Raw genomic sequence first — 22,698 nt, 5'->3', positions numbered from 1 at the left:
CATTGTTGGTGGTATAAGCTGGTACAACCACTCTGGAAATCACTCTGGAGGTTCCTCAGAAAATTGGACATAGTGCTACCTGAGGACCCAGCTTTACCACTCCTGGGCATGTACCCAAAAGATCCTCCAACATATAACAAGGACACATGTTCCACTATGCTCATAGCAGCCTTATTTATAATAGCCAGAAGCTGGAAAAAATCCAGAGGTCCTTCAACAGAGGAGTTGATACAGAAAATGTGGTATATTTACACAATGGAGTACTACTCAGCTATTAAAAACAATGACTTCATGAAATTTTTAGACAAATGGATGGAGCTAGAAAATACCATCTGAGTGAGATAACCAAGTCACAAAAGAACACACACGGTATGCAATTACCCAAGATACAATTCACAGACCACATGAAGCTCAAGTAGAAGAAGAACAACCAAACTGAGGACGCTTCAGTCCTTCTTAGAGGAATAAAATACCTACTGGAGACAAAATTTAGAGCTGAGACTGAAGGGAAAGGTCATCTAGAGACTGCCCCACCTGGGGATCTATCTCATAGAAATCACCAAACCCAAACAGTATTGCAGGTGTCAAGAAGTGCATTCTGAAAGGATCCTGATATAGCTGTATCATGAGAAGCTCTGCCAAAGCCTGACAAATACAGTGGCGAATGCTTGCAGTCACCATTTGGGTTGAGAACAGTGTCCCCAATGGAGGAGAGGACTGAAGGTGCTGAAGGGGTTTACAACCCCATAGGAAGAACAATATCAACCAACCAGAACTCCCAGGGACTAAACTACTAACTAAAGACCCATGGTTCCAGCTTCTTCTATAGCAGAGGATGACCTTATCAGGCATCAAAGGGAGGAGAGACCCTTGGTGTCCTGTGAAGGCTTGATGCCCCAGTGTGGGGGAATGCCAGGGAGGGGAGGCGAGAATGAGTGTGTGTGTAGATGGGGGAACACCCTAGTGGAGGCAGGGGAAGGGAAACCAGGAAAGGGGATAATAACATTTGAAATGTAAATAAAGAACGGTGAGATAATTAGGCCTCCTTCAGACAGTATACAACGTCTGAAATTCTGTTGTAATGGAAATGGGCTAATGCAACCATGCATTTTTGGTGGGAGTTTGTAATTGCTATAGCCATTCTGGAAAATCATTCAGTAACTTAAACAGAACCCATTCAGCTGATTTAGACTCAGCATTTTTCCTCCTGGATGTGCGCACGGGTGCTTGCACATGTGCACACACCACACACGCACACATACACACACATTTACTTTTATACCAGCTTTACTCATAATACAGAGACCTTTTGTATGAGAGTGGAGCTTAAACCTATAATCTAGCATTCAGAAAGTTGAGTTAGAGGCTTTGTGATTTTGGAAGCTGCCTCGGCTACAGAGTAAAGTGTGCCAAACATCCAAGGTATTCTACTGAAGGGAAAAAAGCCAACCCCAAGTGATTATATTTATGTCAACAGCCCTAAAATGAAAAAAAAATGTACATACATACAAATGCACAAACACAGACATACACATACATATATATGTCTATATCTGACTAGTGGTCGCCTAGACCTGATTATAAAGAAGCACAGTGGAAAGGTAGTGTGACTAAAGTACTGAATGATCCTGGGCTCGTGAAAGCTTTATGTTCATATTTGGTCTGTTGCTATCATAGTTATGACATGGTACTGCAGAAGGTCCTCATCTACAGTGGTTTGACAATTTTTCAGCTTTGTGATATGAAGGTGATGCTCATTCAGATCTTTTCTTGAGTGAATAATATATGGTAAGATGCTCTCCCATGGTGATGGGCAGCAGCAGTGAGCCCAGCCTCTCAACCAGCTATAAAGTCGTAAGTGTGAACATTCTCTGCAGGCTCTATGTTGCTGTGCCACCATGTTTCATAGGGCAGTGTGTTAAGTGCATTTTGAGTTTATATCATTCTCGACCTCAGATGAGACTGTCATCCATCTTAAGTTAAAGATTATCTGTATGTTACATTGTGTCTTAACAAAATGTTTGCACTGGGGAACATTGCCCAAAACTGCCTGACATTATTTTCTATAGTTTCATGTAGTTGTATAGTTTTCTCAAAAACAAAGAAACAAAAACCCAACAAGATTAATACTTCTTAAACCCCTTCATTAGAACTGAAGTAGCATTTAAAAGGAAATGTACTTCCCTATCTGTATGCATTTAATGTAGAAAATAAGGAGCAAGAAGAAATTAAGTTCAACAAAAGAAAGTAGAACTTAAGTAATGAACTGTCAATGTAAACATTAGGGAAAAATTACAAAAGTAAGAGGATTGATCAAAAAACAAAGTGCACAAGTCACTTTCAAGGAAGATAAAGGAAAAATGAATATCAATGTTTGAAGAAACTACTGAATTTTGTTTTTAGTGTGATCTCCTATCTACGACTTAATTTAGTCTTTTTATCCGAACATTTATTGTATTATGTGTGAATGTATGTAGGTAATGATCCAATGATTTGTATATGATGATTGTGTCACAGATTGCTCTTTAAACCTTATGGCCTTTGACCCTTCCTTATATCATGTCGACCAGACAGGAAAGTCAGCCTTGTACTGTTACTGTACTTATTGTAAGCATCCCTTGCGTCACCACAAATAATGATAATTAGTGTTAATAGAAGATTCTTCATAGTTTCTAGTTAGCCAACTTTTTATCATGCATGGTTAAGTTTACCAAAGGGATTTCAGTATTAGCTTTTTTCTTTCTTCCTTTTGGATTACATTTGATAGATTTTATAAAGTTATAAAAACTTTAATGACAATTTAAGCCAGTTTCTATTTTAACTAGACTGATGTAAGAAAATATTTTAATAGCGTGGTTTTTTGTAATTATATACATGTTTTTATATTTTTTCTTATAGAACAGCATGTCCAAAGGAGGCAGAGGTGACACACCAGTAAACTCAGTAAATGACCAAAGGTAAAATATTACTAAATAAATATTTTTCAATAATTTGATCATTGAAAGTTTCTTAGTTTATGAATGCTTATTGTATGGTCTGCTGTAATTAAACATAAATGACTTGCTATTGAGTTGATCAAAACATTGATGGAATTATAAGAGTGAATTATAATGAGAATGATCTTGCCTGTTCCCCAACATACTTGGTACTATCTGAGAGCATCTTTGATTTGTTACAAGGAAATTACATGGAAACTTTACTAGGTGGAAGCCAGAGAAGCAAATTGTTATCTTTCAGAGCTCAAGGCTTCTTTCCTGCTCCTTCCACATGATCAAGAAGTTTTCAGTCCAAAATATTACTTGTGTTAAGGGTTTTTAAAAAAGGGCAAGTACTGATTCTTATTAGACACAAATTTTCATTTTGAGATTTATTTTACTTGTTATATGCTTAAAGTAAATGGAACTGAATATTCAGTCTTTTAATTCTGTGCTTTCCTTTAGTTCTTTACCACCTCTCATTGCTGAGTATGAGAAACATCTGGAAGATCTAAACAGACAACTGACCTATTACCAGGTAAGAAGTCATAATCAACTTACCTTTTGTAAGGTTTTAGCATGAGAAGAAAATGTGAAAGTCTCACTCATCTGTAAATGTATATTTATAAACATTCGCTTCAGTTTTCTTTTAAATCCACTATTCTCTTGTTCTTGCTCTCTGGCAGAGGCATCCTGATGGCATTAGTAATTGTTCATATCTGTGTGCTCTGAGTCATCTGAGAGCCCTTCAAACCTGCTCTCATTCTTCCCACATGTGTCATTCATTACTTGCAGAATGGTTTTCCCGAATCTTTAGATGCTATTTCTGTTACATGCCTTTATATCTTATAGATAAGATATTATTATCCTACTTCCGATATACTATTGGGTCCTAGCAGATTTTATTTTGATTTCTAGTGGAAGTTTATTTTAAGAATAATGGAAATAAACGTAAGACACTGTCTATGTAGACAGATCATAGTCTCAGGGCTTCTGAATTAGGCTCATGAAAAACTAAAGCATACTATAAGGTTGTTACATGCTTAAACTAACCACGGTTTTAGAGTACAACCAATATTTATAATGTGTTTCTTTGACTTGAGATTTTTTTTATATTTCTTCCCAAATATCTTCCTGATACCAGGAGAACAATATAAATATTTCATTTTTAAAAAGATTTTTTACTTTTAAGATTGGCTTGCAGAGCAATGGGTTTCCCTATGGGGTTTCCCTATATGCCTTGTTTTTATTGATCCCTCCTAGCTCCACCCCTGTGGACTTGCACTTTTCCTTCACTCTGTTCCCAGCCGTACCCTTTGTCTTCCCCACTTTCAGCCTTCTCTGAAAGCTGCTGCTGCTGTTTTCTTTTGTCTGAATGTATAAAGAGTTGTAAGAACTAAATACTAAAACACAAAGCTGCTGGTCAATTAATGGACAGTTAACAGAAAAAAAAACAAAAAACAAAAACACAAACAAACCCAGCAGATAAATATTTAGAAGTATTTCTTAATCGGAATTTCTGTGTCTTGGGCTAAGTCTACCAGCTGACAAATACTGTTGTTAGAAATTGAATACACTAATGATTGTATTAGACCTAGATACCAAACCCTAGATCAGTTCCCTAACTGTAAAGAAAACATGGTTCATCCAGTGCAGTTGTGAGGAAGATAATGGCCCAGTATAAAAATAACCCCCTCCTGGTGATATGGGAGTGGCAGGCTCTAAGTCCATTGTCTTCTTCTTTTCTGAGACAAAGTTTTGGTTTGGTTTGGTTTGGTTTGGTTTGGTTTGGTTTGGTTTGGTTTGGTTTGGTTTTTGGTTCATTCCATTCTGTTTTTTGTAGCTCTGACTGTCTGGGAACTCTCTTTAGATCAGGCTGCCTCTGCCTCCAGAGTGCTGGGGTTAAAGTTTATGCCACCACCACCCAGCTATCTTTTCTCTTACTGCATAGACATAAACAGGCAACAGCTTTTGGGATAGTCCCCATTCTAGTTATTCTGGAACCACATGAAAAAGAAGCTACACATCTGTTACATATGTGAAGGGATGCCTAGGTCCAGCTTGTGTATATATATAATATACATATATATATTTAATATATATATATATATATATATATATAATAATAATAGTATTCCATTATGTAGGTGTACCACATTTTCTTTATTCTTCAGTTGAGGGACATCTAGGTTGCTTCTAAACTTCTGGCTATTACAAATGAAGCTGCTGTGGACAAATTGAGCAAGTGTTCTTGTGGGATGGTGGAGCATCTTTCTAGTGTATGCCCAGGAATGGTATAGCTGGGTCTTGAAGTAGAACTATTCCATTTTTGAAGAAAGCATCAAATTGATTTCCACAGTGGTTGTACAAGTTTGCACTCCCATCAGTAGTGAACAAGGGTTCCCCTTACTCACACATCCTCAACAACATGTGCTGTCTCTTGATTTTTGGATCTTAGCCTTTCTGATGGGTGTAAGATGGAACCTCAGAGTTGTTTTGATTTGCATTTCCCTGATGACTAAGGACTTTGAACATTTCTTAAGTGCTTCTTAACCATTCAGAATCCTCTGTTGAGAATTCTCTATTTGGTATAGACAATTCTCAATTTATTTCTCATTCTTCATGATGGGATTTTTTAGTCTTTGGCCATATAAGCGTAAGTCAACCACGAGAATTATCTTTTTTTCCCTTCTGATAGGCAATTAAACAGCAAAGTTTTTGTGTGTGTGTGAATGATGTAATCTTTAGTTTTAGGAGTAGCAAATGTAAAGTCTGCTGAATTTACTCTATGAATTGAATGATGGTATATTTTGTGTACTTCAGTTGTTATTCTAGAATACCTAGTTGCCTGGAAACTAAACTTTCCTTAAACCTCTTGTAGTCACTCTGATTCCTGTGTCTCTTTAATGAGCTATTTTGCTGAAGTGCTTGGATTCAGTTTCTCATTTGATGTTTTTACTACCTCTGGGTGACTACTGAATTAGTAATAGGAAGAAGCTACACGTAGGAAACCCAAGAGTCTTTTCTAATAGTAATTGTTGCATTTGTTTGAGAGGAGAGAAAGAAGATGTTGATATCTACTTCTAAGAATAATCTCTTCATACTCACAGGCATATAATTAATAAAGAGCACGAATTTTTAAGAATTTCAGATGTACCTGAGTATAGTGTCCTGTGACTTTAGTCACAGCATTCAGGAGGGAGATTTCTGTAAGTTAGAGGCCAGCCTGAGCTACATAGAGAGTTTCAAGACAGCCAGGGTAATATAGAGACTTTCTCTCATAAAAACACCAACCAAAAAAAAATCTAACGCATTTAAAAAATTACTTGATTTTAGTGGGATTGCTCACCGTTTAGTTTGATGTTGGTTACTGGTTTGATGTATATAGCTTTTACTATGTGTAAGTATGAGCCTGGAGTTCCTGACCATTCTAAGACTTAACATGAAGGGGTCTTGAATTTTGGCAGATGCTTTCTCAGCATCTAGAAAGATAATCAAGTGTTTGTTTGTTTGGTTTTTTGAGTTTGTTTATATAATGGATGACATGAATGGGTTTTTGTATATTGAGCCATTCTTGCATCCCTGGTGTGAAGCCCACATGATCATGGTGAATGATCATTTTGATGTTTTCTTGGATTCCATTTGCAAGAATTTTATTGAGTATCTTTGCATCAATGTTCATGAGGAAAATTGGTCTGAAATTCTCTTTCTTTGTGGAGTCTTTGTGTGGTTTAGGAATTAGCATATTTGTAGCTTCAAATAATGAGTTGAGTAGTATTGCCTCTATTTCTATTTTGTGGAATAGTTTGGAGAGTATCGGTATTAGGTATTCTATGAAGGCCTGATAAAATTCTGCACTAAACCCATGAGGGTGTGGGCTTTTTATGTTTGGGAGGCATTTAATGACTGCTTCTGTTTCTTTAGGGGTTATGGGGCTGTTTAGATGGTTTATGTGATCCTGATTTAACTTTGGTACCTAGTATCTGTCTAGAAAATTGTCCATTTCCTCTAGATTTTCCCATCAGAGAAATGCAAATCAAAACAACCCACCTCACACCAGTCAGAATGACTAAGATCAAAAACTCAGGTGACAGCAGATGCTGGCAAGGCTGTGGAGAAATAGGAACACTTGTCTACTGTTGGTGGGGTTGAAAAATGGTACAACCACTCTGGAAATCAGTCTGGCGGTTTCTCAGAAAATTGGACATAGTACTAGCTGAAGACCAAGTTATTCCACTTCTGGGCATATGCCCAAAAGAAACTCCAACATCTAACAAGGACACATGGTCAACCATGTTCATAGCAGCCAGAAACTGGAAAGAACCCAACAGAGGACTGGATACAGAAATCATGGTACATATATACACAATGGAATACTACTCAACTATTAAAAACAATGAGTTCATGAAATTCCTAGGCAAATGGATGGAACTTGAAGCTATCATCCTGAGTTAGGTAACCTAGTCGCAAAGGAAAACTCATGGTATATACTCACTTACAAACAGATACTAGCCCGAAAAGCTCAGAATACCCAAGAAACCATACACAGAACTTATGAAGCCCAAAGAGAAGAAACTCCAGAAAGTAGATGCCTCAGTCTTTCTAAGAAGGAAGAACAAAACATTCATGGGAGGAAACAAAGGGACAAATAGGGTTGGAGAAAAGATCATCCAGAGACTGTCTCACCTGGGGATCCACGCCGTATGCAGCCACTAAACCCAAGTACTATTGCTGATGCCAAGTAGTGCTTACTGACAGGAACAAGATATGGATGTCTACTCAGAGACTCTGCCAGAGTCATACTGACACAGAGGAGGATGCTTGCAGCTAACCACCAGACAACACAAGGACCCCAATGAAGGAGCTAGAGAAAGGACTGAAGAAGCTGAAAGGGTCTGAAACCCCATGGGAAGAACAACATTATCAACTAACAAAACCCACCACAGCTCCCAGGGACTTAAACACCAAGCAATGAGTTCACATGGAGAGACCCATGGTCCCAGGTACATATGCAGCAGAGGATAGCATTTTCTGACATCAATGGGAGAAGAGGCCTTTGGTTCAATGAAGGCTCATTTTCCCAGTGTAGGGGATTATCAAGGTGCTGAGGTGAGAGAGGGTGGTTGGGAGAGGGAGCACCTTTATGGAGGCAATGGGAGAGGGAGGGGGATGGAATTGTGGGAAAGGGTTAACATTTGAAATGTAAATGCAGAGACTATCCAATAAAAAAATATTACAGGCATGACCAAGAAGTAGAATACTTTCAAAGCAGTAAAAACATGCTGTAATTCTGTGTATAAAGATTTCTTCTCACACCGCACAAAAGGAAAAAAAGATAGTAGGGAAATTTTGATGATATAAGAACTACTTTGCCAGTCTTTTTCTTCCAAATCTTAAATATTTTCAAGTATTTTATAGTAAAGTTCTTAATGTGACTTATATAGTACACATGTATTTCATATAATCATTTAAAACAAAGATAGTTTTCAAATGCAAGTGTTTTTATAAATACAGTTAGTAACCAATTTCCTAGTAGTAAATTTATTCGTTTTAGTTTGACTGAAATTCTGGCTAGCAGGAACCTGGGAAAAATTCAGTTTTGATGCTGATTTCATATTAAAAGGTGGTTAATGATTTCTTAGGCCAAGCTGATCTGAGTAGGAGAGACTTGGAGAGCTGCCTGTTCACACTTCTGCCAGTTCTGCTCCAGGCTTGGCTCTTCTCATTACCCTAGAGTGCACAGTGAAGACTGCTGCGAGGGTTTGAGCCCAGTGCACCTTTGTTGAGAAGCTGCTTTTCCATGACTGCCTTTTGCTGCCTGCACACCCTTTTGCTCTTATTAAAACTGACTCTTTATGGTGTCATTTTGCTCCTACTGACATTCCCTTTTCCTTTGAAAGGCTAATAATCTCTTTATTACCTTAGAAAGTCAGTGAAACTTTCCTCCATTCTCTTTCTAGCATGAATTATAATCCTCCTTGTCTTCTAGGTAGTGGGTTTTTAAGTCATCTGGCCTGCTAAGAACTACTTAGCAGTAGATAGCATGTCAGTGACCATGTCTGTTTACCATAGCAACCTTGTTTAGAACAGAGTTGATCAGGAGGGTGGTGAAGTAAAGAGTGAATGACTGCTGAAGAAGTCCTGCATTCCCTTTTCTACCATTCCCATCTTTCCTCTTGAAGGAGGAAGGAATATCCGTACAGATATGAGCTTCCCCCGAATACATGGATTAGTTAAGATAGATTTTCAAGGGATAGCAATCAGATGGGGTTTTGCTTTTATTTGTTTGTTTGTTCAAGACAGGGTTTCTCTGTGTAATGGGGCTGACTGTCCTGGAACTCCCTGTGTAGGCTGGCCTCAAATTCACAGAGATCTACCTGCCTCTGCTTCTGGACTGCTGGGATTAAAGGTATGCACTACCTCACTGAGCTCAACTGATTCTTTTATCATACTGATGTGTATCTTTTGTTTTCCTGGATATATATTTTTTCAATTTTCTGAATTATTGCATAATTTTTTTAATTTTATAATCTATTCAAAAGGAATGTTTATCAAGCTTGGTACATTGTATGTGATATGGCTTGTTAAAAGAAATGAATAAATTTTATCTTTAAATATCAAAAAGTCTGCTTGCATATGAAATGAGTTCTAAGTGGAGATCTAATTGTCTGGAGAATGTATTACTATACCATGTTTTATTATTCTTGTAGAAACACATGGGTGAGATGAAACTACAACTTGAAACTGTCATCACAGAAAATGAAAGGTAAATCAATCACATGTTTATATACATATGAATATAAACTTGCTGAGTTCATTTAGTCTTGCGTTTATATTTTTAGGGCTGACAACATGATATTGGTTAACCATTAATTTTTGGCTCTTTCAGCAATCCTTAATTGCCTTTAGTTCTTCCTCTAAGGATGAAGCCTTCTGAGATTTCCCCTGTTCACATAGTCATGTCAACTGGCCTTGTTATCCAGATCCTTGTTTAGGCTGCCATGTTGTTGATACTTCATGAGTGTAGCTACCCTGTAGTATCTAGAATACACTGTGTCTCAGCAGACATCCTGGTCCTTTGGCTCTTATAATCTTTCTGCTTCCTCTTCTTTTGTGTTCTTCCCTTAGTCTCAGATATAGGAGTGGTGTTATAGAATGTGACTGGGCACCTCATAGTCACTTTTCTGTATTTTGACCACTTGTAGCTTTCTATAGTAGTCCCTATCTGCTTCAAAAAAAAAAAAAAGTGTATTTGATGAGAGCCGAGAGCTACATTTAACTATGGGTATAAGGGTAAATATTTAGGATGAGTTAGAAATTATACTGGTTTAATTTGTGGTAGTAATGGGTTCTCCTTTATGTTTCATGGCTTTACCAGCCCTCTAGATAATTGGCTAGGTCTGAATTTCCTCCCAATGTGCACATCAGAAGTCAGTTAGACAGCTGTGGTTACTCACAAGATAGAAGTGCCTCTGTTTCATCTGTAGGGATGTGTTATGCTGACCTTTGCTGCATTTTATAAGTACCACAGCTGGATTGGAGTAGTGATTTTAACCCTTGGCAGCTTACACCTTCTAGTACTATAAGCATTAGTCCTCAGGGAGACTTCCAGGTTATTTGTAGCTCTATTTCTTCATGTCTTGTGTGTCCAAAATGTATATTGTTTTCATTGATAGAGATTTAACTTCAAATTCTAGGAAGTAAACTAAAAGTCAAGGCCTGTTTTGTTGGGATAGGGTGTCCTTTAGACCAGGGACTCAAAATGAGGATGATGTTTGATTATCAGGGTTTTCTTGGATAGACTGTGACAAAGAAGCATCATTTCATGGGCCAACTGTAAAAAATAAAGTCATATCTTGAAATAGGGGATATAAGTACCATTAAATATTATCAAGCAGTAGAATAGTATATAAGTATGTAGCAGGAAACATGCTGATTAAATACAAACTTGCCAACCCTGATCCATTTACCCATGAGTTCCTTCTAGTTCCCATCCTCATCCCCTCTACCATAAGGAAAAGCTGTGTTGAATTCTGCTTAATGTCATATTGTTAGGTTTGCATTTTTAAAACTATAAAAATTGTATCATCCAGTATTCTAGAACTTACCTCTTTTCAGTTTCCTGTATTGTATGAAGATTTCCAGAGATGAAATAGCCAGGTTTTAGGATTGTAATTTAATATCAACTCAATTTAAAAACTTGGCTGACACCTAGTTTACATTTTCACCAGTAAAAATTTTAATTCATATTGATCTATATTTTTCCATCAATAACTTTAATCAAACTTCCTAAATACTATCATTGTTGCTGTTAAGTCATTTCTCATTATGATCTTAATTTACATTTTATGAATACTGTTATGTTTGGCCATTTTTTATCTGCTTTTCTTATGAAATGCTTACTTACCTTATTACCCAAGTTTTTATTGTTCTTACTAAAATATATCTATCTCTTTTAAGTGCCTCCTGCCAAAATTTTAATCTGTTCTATACCATCTTTGAGGACTTCTTGGAAATACAGTTTTAGACTTTCAAGTACTGTATAGATAAATGTGAAATATAAATAAGAGTGCCAATTGGCCATTGCTACATTAGATAATAGGCATTGCAAATGTCCATTTCCAGGCTGAGATATGCTTACTGAAAGAATGTTCTGTTTTCTTCTTAAAATTTCAAGGTAGTTGTACTGGCTGGTTTTGTGTCAACTTGACACAAGCTGGAGTTATCACAGAGAAAGGAGCCTCAGTTGAGGAAATGCCTCCATGAGATCCAGCTGTAAGGCATTTTCTCAACTAGTGATCAAGAGGGAGGGTCCATCCCATGGTGGTGCCATCCCTGGGCTGGTAGACCTGGGTTCTATAAGAAAGCAGGTTGAGCAAGCCAGGGGAAGCAAGCCAGTATGTAACATCCCTCCATGGCCTCTGCATGAGCTCCTGCTTCCTGACCTGCTTGAGTTCCAGTCCTGACTTCTTCTGGTGATCAACAGCGACATGGAAGTGTAAGCTGAATAAACCCTCTCCTCCCCAATTTGCTTCTTGGTCATGATGTTTGGTGCAGAAATAGAAACCCTGACTAAGACAATAGTGCAATATCTCAAGCTTTTCCTTTGGTTACTTTATTTTGCATATCTACTAGTATGTCTTTTCTCAGCACGTTAGAATTTTAAAACTTGATCATCAAGAATATATAAATTGTATTCTGGTATTCTGTCCTGAGTTCCCAAAATTAGACATTAAGAAACATAAAACTGTAGAAATGTGATCTTGTTTAGACATTAAGAAACATAAAACTATAAAAATTTGATCTTGTTGACTTGTAACTAAACCAAAAATGGGGGGGATTTTGAATATTAAATTCATCCAATGCATGGACTTTTATTAAATTTTGACCTTTTTTTTGTTTCTATTCTTCTATATTATAATTTCTGTTTTATTGTTACATTCTTTTAATGTACTTGTATTTTATGAATATATGTTGTTCCAGTTTGTTTTCTATTGCTGTGATAAACAGCAACTTGGAGAGGAAAGAGTTTAACTTAGAACTCGCAGTTCATCATTAGGAGAAGCAGGGCAAGAACTCAAGCGGTCAGGAACTAAAGTGCTGCTTACTGACTTGTTTCTCATGGCTTTCTCAGTCTATGTTCTTAAACATCCTTGGACCACCTACACAGTGTGATGCTTCCCACAATGGGCTGCCTCACAGGGCTGCTTAAAGACCAGTCTTCTTACAAACCTGTCTGATTGGAGGCACTTTCTCAGTTGAGATTCTTTCTTCCCAGATGACCTTAGCTTGTATCAGGTTGACTAAATAAATAAATAATAAAAAAATTAAAAATTAGCCGGTATATGTAGCATTCATATGGAATTATATTTTAGCTTGAATTATATTAGCATTTTTCTCTTTAAAAATATTTTTATTAATTATTCTTTTTGATTTATGAACCTTCGTATTCTATGGGTTTTTACTAAAGTGTACAACTCAGTAAAGTTTAAAATTAGAGTTAGATTTTTTCATTCATTGTGTTTTTTAAATCTATGTGGATTTTTTAGCGTTAATGTTCTTTCCCAAAATAATTATTATTAAAAAGACTTTTAATATCCCAGTAGAGACTATTATAGTAATTTTTCAATCATACACTTATGTTGGGCTTAATTTTTAATGTACTGGGAAAACAAGGTATTTTATGGAGTAAAGATGATAACCATTTAGTTGTTTCATATATGTGTTTACAACATTCTTCCTTTTATGTACAGGTATCTTGAAGCTAGTCTTAAGATCTTGACTTATTTCAAAGTAATGTGAGGTGCAAGTATGGGGTTTGTTTGGTTGGGTTTTTTTTTTTTTTATGGTTTTGGGATTTTGTTTAATTTGCTTTTGCTATAAAAAGTGTCCGATGCTGAATAAATATGCTTACTTGACTCTCACACTTCTGGAGTTCCAGGAAAATGCTATTAACATCATTCAGCTTCTGGTCAGGGCCTCATGCTGCTGTATCATGATGGAAAAATGCAAAGTAGAAGGGGATACGTGGAGAAGGGACTTGTGTGCCAGCATACTTCTCAACATGCACTCTCATGCCTGTTAATCACAAGGCCTGGTTCCTTCTCAAGATATCTTACTGCACATAGTCAGTCACCTCCAATAGACCCTACCCCCTCACATTTCAACATATTTGACAGAAGCCAAATCCAAACTACAGCAGCTGTTGGATTTCATGATCTAGAAAAGTAGAAAAAAATTGGACTCTTGGTTTATTAAAGGCACTTTTGTAAATGCTACAAGGTTTTAAAGTGAGCTCTGCCAGTTATGCACTTTTAGTTATATGTCTTGTTAATAATTGCAAAATCAACATAATTTATAAATTACAGAAAAAAATATTCTAAGAAAAGTACACATGAGTAGCTTGGGTTATACAGTTGTGTACAGTGCAATAGTATTGGATTTTGGAAACATTTTAACATATTTGTGTAGGAATGCATAATATCTAGGAACTGATTATAAATAATAAAAAACATTTTATAAAAGAGATACTAAAGTTACTTACCAAACTTCATGGCCCTCCCTCCCATCAAGAGCAATTTGTGCTGCCCAAAGATTCTTGGATGTTTTCAGTGGAGCTTGGTTGACTTACAAGGGGATACACACTTAATTGTTTTAGCCATGAGCTCAGATTTCAGAGACTCAGCAAGATCCAAAGAAAGAAATGTAGTAAAACCTTTGCTTCTCAAAGGACATTATTGAGTTACAAACAGAAATCTGGAACCATGTATCTTCTGAGTTAATAGTAAGTGAAGCAGTAAAATAGTCATTTATAGTTAATCTTCATTCCCAACTTGATAGGATTTAGAATGACCTGAAGACAGGTGTCCTAAGGGCTTGAAAAGGAGGGCTTTTCCAGAAAGGTCTAACTGAGGAGGGACAGCACTGAATGTGATCCGCACCAGCCCATGAGTTCTGGACTGAATAAAGAGGGAACGTTAGAAAGCCAGATGAATGCTGACATTCCCATTCCTCTGCTCTCTCTGATCTCAGAGTCGAACACATAGCCTACCTATATTTACACTGACATGGAACCATCTGCTCCATGAGTTTTCCCGTGTGATATGTTCTGAACCAAAAAGAAACTATTCCTTCATGAGTCCCTTATCAGGTATTTGGATACCATAACTATAAAAGTAAATATTCACAAATATTTGAGTGCCTATGAAGTGTTGGGCATTTCCAAGTACTCCTTCTCACCCAGCAAAATTCCTTCTTCTTCCCCAGTAGTCACCCTTATTTTTATGCCTTGCATATTTCTTGAAAGTCTAAATCCCACATTAAAAAAAAAAAAACCTTCAGTATTTAAAATCTCAGGGTCTATCCATTTTGTTTCTTTTAGTTGAATACAATTCACTGTATATGTGTCATCTGCTGGCATCCAGGTTGCTTCCACAACTTGGTTATTGTGAATATTGCCACAGTACACATGGATATGCAGCTGTATCCACTGTATGCTAAGATCCTATGAAAGTGTATTTCTAGGAGTGGTAGGACTGGATCATGTGATAGTTTCATTTTTAACTTTATAGGGACTGCACTAAGGTACAGTCTTAGCATCTTTGCCAACATTTAAAAACGAAACCAAATAGAATTCTAAACTAAAAAGGTGCAATGGTAAAGATGAGAAATAGTGAATGAGAGAGAGAATTAGCAATGTTCAACTAGATTGAAAAGACAAGGAAAATAAATTTAAAGAGATATGTACAATTAACTCTTGAACAAAATGTACTTGAACTGTATGAGGCCATTTATAAAAAGGGTTTTTGTTTGTTTGTTTGTTTGTTTTTTATTTTTGAGGTTTCTAATAGTTTGAAGTAATTGATAATTGCATAACATAGAAATATCAGAAAAATTAAGAAAAAAGTATATCTTAAGTTCATATGTATAGTACATCACATATATGTAAAAGTCTATCTTTGATAAGTTTTTATTATTTAATATGATGAAACATCTGAATTTTACCTTTCTGAAATTTTTAAATCTCTGTAGAATAAACTGAACTCTGCCTGAATGATCACTAGTTTGATATGTTAGAAAATATTCATACTTTTACTCATACAGTGTTTAATGACTATTCCTTCTATTTTTTTAATCTACTAAGATGATTTCATATAAGAAATATATGTGACTTATGTTGATTTAATTAACCCCCAAAAATTACTTATTAAAATGAGTGTAACGTTAACTGCTTATTGCAAAGGTTACACAGTAAATTAAAAGATGCTGTTGAAAAGCAATTGGAAGCCCTTCCCTTTGGCACAGGGATAGGAAATGACATCTGTGCTGATGATGAAACCGTGAGGAACCTTCAAGAACAGTTGCAACTAGCCAATCAAGTAAGTGGCATATTTTTTTACTTATTAAATTTAAAGTCTTTAGAAATGTGTTAATCTTTTTAATTTTTAATATTTGATATTACAGTTACATAATTTCTTCCTTTTCTTCTTACCTCGCCCACTCCAAACCCTCTAATATACCCTCCTTGCTCTTTCAAATTCATGACCTTTGTTTTCATCAATTGCTCTTATATGCACATTTGTATAAACAGACAGCAAGCTAGAGGTGGGGCAAAGATATAAACCTTCAATTCCTGCCAGCAGTGTTGACTTCCTCTGACAGAGGCCCCTCTCCTTCCTTTAACCTCCCTAAACAGCACCACCAACTGTGCCCACAGGGGACATTTATCATGCCAGTAACACTATAGAGAAAACCTTTTGTTTTGTTGTTTTCTATACTTAATCAAAACTTGCTAAGGAACCCTAGACTACTTTCTGTTTGTTTGGATCCAGTGTGTTAAATTAGCATTTTTTAGCCTTTTGGTTTCAAGACTCCATGCAGACCACTCTGTCTTCTTTTAATATCCTAAAGTACACTTTTGTGGCTTATATCTATCAATATTTAGTGTACTGTAAATTAACAAGCTTTATTTTTTGAATAGTACTATAAGCACACTTTCTACCAGTCCTCAGAACAGAAATGACAAACCATATACTTTAGAAAATTCTATTGTGAAAGATGAGAACACATAAGTAAATGTCTTTCTCCTGTGAACATAGTTTTGACCTCAAGATCTTCTGGAAGTCTTTAACCCTCAGATCTCTTACTATACTTTTGTGGAGCTCTATTAAAAAGTTAATGGATTAATTACAAGGTAAATGATGAATTAATAAAAATCTTACTACAAAATGCCAAGTGAAACTGTGTTAAAAACAGTACATATGTGATTATAATTTTGCTAAAAGAAAAGCTTAAAAATTTGTATCCCAGAAGCAACTTATAAAAAATTTAAAGATGTGAACAGTCAACATTTATGAAAATGATTAAATCCAAGTTAGTAATGTTTATTAGAAGAGGTAATACTAAAAAAAAAAAAAGAAGAAGAAGAAGAAGAGATAATACTAAAGTTATAGTTATTTATTGCTTGTGTTTCCCATATTTTCTTAGTTTTCTACAATAAGCATTTAACTTTTTACAATCAGAACAATCATATTGTATGTCACAGAAGGACTTTTCTCTTAGAAATGTCAAGGCTTAATTTACACTTTTTTGTAAAACAAATAGAGTGGTTTTTAATATGCATTGCTGATAACATTAATTTAACTACTAACTCTTAAGTAAAAGGAAATTTTCAAAATAAGAAAGTTACTACTAAAATTTTTAAATCATGATTATTATATTACAGTCATATCACACATAACAACCTGTCAATGACTGTATATGCAATGTTATTCCTTAAGAGTACATCATCCAGTGATGATTGTGGTCATTATAGTTTGTGTTAAGTGCATCTTTTGTAGTCCATAATAGTTAACTTCCCTGATAGTGCATTTCCTGAAGGTATGCTTATGTTAAACTACGCATGACTACCATTTTTACATACATTTTAGATTTACTTCATAACTTTACAAGTACCCATTTATAAAATACTATTATTTATACTATCAGTAAATAGCTTGCTGATACTTTAAGAAACTATCAGGTTTTTGTTGTTGTTTGATAGGAGAAAACTTGGGCTCTGGACCTCTGGCAGACTGCTTCTCAGGAGTTAGAAAGTATTCAGAAACTCTACCAGGAACATATGACTGAAGCGCAGATTCATGTATTTGAAAACCGAAAGCAAAAAGTAAGCCTAGCTTTCATGATTTTCTTATATATTTGTCGGAAATTGTATCATGACAAAAGTGTTTTGGAAAGAAATTCCTAAGTCTTTCATGTTTTTTAATGTTAACAATAAATATATCTCAGGATCTTTTAAACAGGTAAGTATTCAAAGAACTGTTTTGGTGCATGTTGTATTTTGAATGCGACTGGAATTAAAAGGTGTGTTAGTTTGGTGAAGAAGTATAAAATTGTATTTTATAAACTGACCGTTGGTATTTTAATTGCTTAATTTTCTACCTGTTTTGAAACAAAACAAAATTTGTTATTTGAATTTCAGTGGTTGGAGAAACTTGATAACACTGTCAAATAGCAGTGTTCACACAACTAAATATGACCTGTTACTAAATTGGATGTTCACTATGTTGACAATAAATTAACTATAATTTTATCATAGGAAGAAGTCTTATTAGTTATTGAAGACTTCTTTCTGTTAGAGCAAAATGTTTCTGCATTGGTCATCTAGCTTTTGATTTATACCTCAGTTAACAAACTGTCTTATAAAGACCTCCTGTCCCATTGAGAAGTCTTCCTTCATTGCTGTTCTGTGGGTTCTTTTACTGCTATGTACATTTGCATACTGTGGACTTGAGAATTATCTGTTAAAATAAGTGGGTTATCATAACTCTCATTTGTTAATTCTTCAAGTTTGTGAATACTCTTAATATCATAGTGAATTTCTGACTGTGTAATCCTAATGATACTTACATGATATTCTAGTTTACAGTATTTTTTTAATCCATGCTGTGGTTTGAGATAACATATATAATTTTATCTATAAAACTTTTGTCTTCTGGGATCTAGTAGAAACCACTTTTAATAAAAGTTAATTCTTCAAGGTTGTTTCCTAATTCAGGTCAACACTAAGGCCGTAAATTTATTTTGTTGTTTTCATATATATCCATTCTCCTACTATGGTAGATTTCTGCATCATTTGATTTTTTTTTCAATGACTTTACAAATAGTACTTCGTCTCTATTTTCCTGGTGGCCTATTAATCCTTTGTTATCTTCCATGTTAACAACCTGTTCCAACTTTATGTTATCAGTGCAGGTAGTGTTTAATAGGACTGTATGACCTGAAGAAATTATTTTAAACTTGTGAAACATGGGGGTTTTTTACAAAGCTGCACAGTTACCACAGTGGCTTCTTTGCACAGTTGATCTTACCCATTTTGGATAAGCTGAGTATGTAGTTTCTAGTGTTGTGCTCATACTCTTTGAGCTTCAGTTACTTAATCATTTACATTTTTCTTATTTCTCTACTAATTTATACAATAGAAGAAATAATGCGAGGGTCATACAAATTTAGGTGTATGACATTAGACTTGATTTTAGTTTTATTTAAAGAATGGGCTACAGGCTAAACACTATGGACTTGCTCTATTTTCCTATTAGGATCAGCTGAACAATTTTCAACAACTAACCAAGAAACTCCATGTTGCTAATGAGAACATAGAAATGGTAAGTGGAAATAAACATTTTACCTACTTTTTATAAATTAGAAACTGTAACTATATTTATTCATTCCTTTTTACATCAGAGTAACAAAACATGTATGAATTAAGCCATAGAAACAATATTTTTTCTGATTTCCTTACATATTCAGTAACTGCACATACTTCTTTAAACTGAACAAGACCCTTTAAAGATCTAGCCAATGTGTATTTGAATTATATCCTAATCTGAAAACTGTCTTAGGGTATTTAGTGAGGTCTCTTAGGAGTAAAGTGATCAGACCTTCAGCTCCTTAAAAGTAATACACACAGCTAATCTTTAGTGTTTCTTTCCACACAGCCAGAAATGTGGTAAGAATAACAGAGCTCTGTGTTGAATGAATGAATTGATTTGTTTTAATGAACTACATTTGTAACTTAACTGTCTGTATATGGGATTAATATGTGTAATGTGTATATATGTAAATTTTTCTACATTTTTAAAAACAAATAGTATTCAGCCTCCCAGTTCTACTTACTGTCTTTTAATTATTTTGTTTTATTTTGTTTTCCTTATCTCCTTGGAATTTTATTTTTACTCATTGTTGAGTAATAGAATTATATGGAATTAAAATAGAATTAAATAGAATTATAGCACTCTGGGTGATCCCTCCCTTTGCTTTTCATTCTTCCCTAGTTACTCTGCTAATTCTTGCTAATACCTAAACAATGTCTGTGCTTAAGAGTAGAGTTATGTCATCAAAAGTAAGTTATCCCATTTTATTGCACTGTCTTATTACTCATGTAATGTTGACCACTTATGCTAACATATAGAATCTCATTTTTGTTTGTTATTTTTGAGACATTAGTCCCATACTATAGCCTAGGCTATCTGGGATTTACCCAAGCTGGTTTCCATCTCCTGAGAGTCCTCTTGCCTAACTTTCCCTAGTACTGGGATTGTACACATTAGCTACCAAACCAGGTTAACATTTGGAATTTCTCATCATAGATTTGTTTTTATTATTATTATTATTATTATTATTATTATTATTATTATTATTATTATTTACAGTATACTTCTGATGAGTCTTAATACTCCAAGATAAAAGGATTGCTGGGTTCAGTAATTAAAGGCTTTTAATTTAATAATATAGTTCTATGTGGAAGCTAGTACTTTAACCTAGTGTCACAAGTATTTATCATTTTTCTGAGTATATCTCCCAGAACTGTAGGAATTATATAATCCTTTGGTATTTCTGCTGTAGATAGCTTATTGTATCAATGACCCCTAAACATTTTTCAAAAAAGCCATAGGAAACTCGTATTGAGTTTCACAAGGGGTATATTAAACCATGGTGGCTTCTTTCATTCCGGCGATCATGAAGCAATGGCCAAGGCAGACAGATCTCTTTGAGTTAAGGAGCATGCTTCTGAGACTCTGTCTTTAAAAAGAAAAAGAATTTGGATGCTCTCACTTTGCCCTCTAGTCTGGCTAAAGGTTTATCAATCTTGTTGATTTTTTCAAAGAACCAGTTTTTAGTTTTGTTGATTCTTTGTATAGTTCTTTTTGTCTCTATTTGGTTGATTTCTGCTCTGAGTTTGATTATTTCCTGCCTTCTACTCCTCTTGGGTGTGTCTGCCTTTGGTTCTAGGACTTTCAGCTGGGCTGTCAAGCTGCTAGTGTATGCTCTCTCCACTTTCTTTTTGGAGGCACTCAGAGCTATGAGTTTTCCTCTCAGTACTGCTTTCATTGCATCCCATAACTTTAGGTATGTAGTGGTGTCATTTTTGTTTAATTCTAAAAACTCCTTGATTTCTTTATTTCTTTCTTTGACCATGTTATCATTGAGCAGAGCATTGTTCATCTTTCATTTGTATGTGGGCTTTTTGTTGTCTTTGTTGTTATTAAAGACAAACCTTAGTCCATGGTGATCTGATAGGATGCATGCGAGTATTTTGATCTTGTATCTGTTGAGGCCTGTTTTATGACCGACTATATGGTCAATTTTGGAGAAGGTACCGTGAGGTGCTGAGAAGAAAGTATATTCTTTTGTTTTAGGATGAAATGTCCTTTAGATGTCTGTTAATTCCAATTGGTTCATAACGTCTGCTAGTTTCGCTGTGTCTCTGTTCAGTTTCTGTCTTCATAGTCTGTCCATTGATGAGAGTGGGTGTTGAAGTCTCCCACTATTATTGTGTGTGGTGTAATATGTGCTTTGAACTTTAGTGGAATTTCTCTTTTAAATGTGCCTGTCCTTGTTTTCGGAGCATAGATGTTCAAGGTTGAAAGTCCATCTTGATAGATTTTTCCTGTGATGAGTAAAAAGCATCTTTCCTTATCATTTTTGATAACTTTTGGTTGAAAACCTATTTTATTTGATATTAGAATAGCTACTTGTTTCCTGAGCCCATTTGTTTAGAAGGTTTTTTCCCTAGCCTCTTACTCTGAGGTAGTATCTGTCTTTGTCTCTGAGATGAGTTTCCTGTATGAAGCAAAATGCTGGATCCTGTTTACATATCTGGTCTGATAGTCTATGTTTTTTTATTGGGAAATTGAATCCATTGATATTAAGAGAAATTATGGAATAGTGATTTTTGTTTCCTGTTACTTTTGTTGCTAGAAGTAGACTTATGTTTGTGTGCTTTTCTTCTTTTGGTTTCCTTGCATGATTATTTTTTTGCTTTTCCTTGGGTGTAATTTTCATCCTTGTGTTGGATTTTTCCATTTATTGTCCTTTGTAGGGCAGGATTTGTGGACAGATATTGTGTAAATTTGGTTTTGCTAACCATCGGTCTGAACTAGGGGATTCCAATGAGGTTGCTAAAGAAAGGACCTAAGAAGCTGAAAGGGGTTGCAATCTCCTGGGAAGATACCAACATTATCAGTCAGCCAAGCCACCCTCCAAAATTCCCATGAAGTTAAACACCAACCTTTATGCACACATTGAGAGACCTATTAATCTAGTTGTATATGTAGCTAAAGATAGCAGTGTCTGGCATCAATGTAAGAAGAGGCTTTTGGTCCAGAGAGGGCATGTTTTCCCAATGTAGGGGAATGCCAAGGCAATGGGGTGGAGAGGGGATCAGAAGGGAGTGCACCTTTGTGAAGGCAAATGAATGGGGGCAAATGAATGGGGGAGAGGGGATTGGAGTGAAGTGGGGTAGGGTAAAGGGATAACATTTCAAATATAAATACAGAGTGTCTAATTTTTAAAAAAAAGTCTGAAAGGGTAATATACCAAAACTATTAAAATTGGTCTCTTGGCATGGTGTAATATAATATCAGGCAGTTTGACTAATTGCTAATCTGATTGTAATATATCTACAATGAAAAGATACCACTGCTTTTACAAAACTCTATTGATAAACATTTTTAAAAGCCAAAAAAAGAAAGAAAAAAAGACAAATGCATATTCTCAGGCCAGAACTAGAATTTTCTTAATGTAAGTAGTGGATACCAAGCAACTACTAAGCTACAGAACTCATGAAACAATCTTGTGTAAATCAAAGAGCATTCAGAGCTTAGTTGCAGGAGCCAATCTGAGTGAAGATCAAAACGAAAGGGAATTTGCCCGTAAAAGACAA

The 22,698-nt window shown here is 35.4% G+C and overlaps 1 protein-coding gene across 1 annotated transcript in view; it reads left to right on the top strand.

Moving 5' to 3' along the window:
• SCLT1 (sodium channel and clathrin linker 1) overlaps positions 1-22,698 on the top strand; it is a 95,027-nt gene that overhangs the window by 8,606 nt on the left and 63,723 nt on the right. Inside the window, exons 3-8 of the mRNA XM_080929207.1 lie at positions 2,899-2,957; positions 3,441-3,513; positions 9,686-9,741; positions 15,718-15,853; positions 17,518-17,640; positions 19,073-19,138. Coding sequence (XP_080785333.1) covers positions 2,899-2,957; positions 3,441-3,513; positions 9,686-9,741; positions 15,718-15,853; positions 17,518-17,640; positions 19,073-19,138 — 513 coding nt within the window. The remainder of the gene's footprint in view (positions 1-2,898; positions 2,958-3,440; positions 3,514-9,685; positions 9,742-15,717; positions 15,854-17,517; positions 17,641-19,072; positions 19,139-22,698) is intronic.

Source organism: Micromys minutus (assembly GCF_963924665.1).
Source record: "Micromys minutus genome assembly, chromosome: 15".
Lineage (NCBI taxonomy): Eukaryota > Metazoa > Chordata > Mammalia > Rodentia > Muridae > Micromys > Micromys minutus.
Note: the sequence above shows the minus strand (reverse complement) of the source record. Positions and strands in the feature narration are given on the sequence as shown.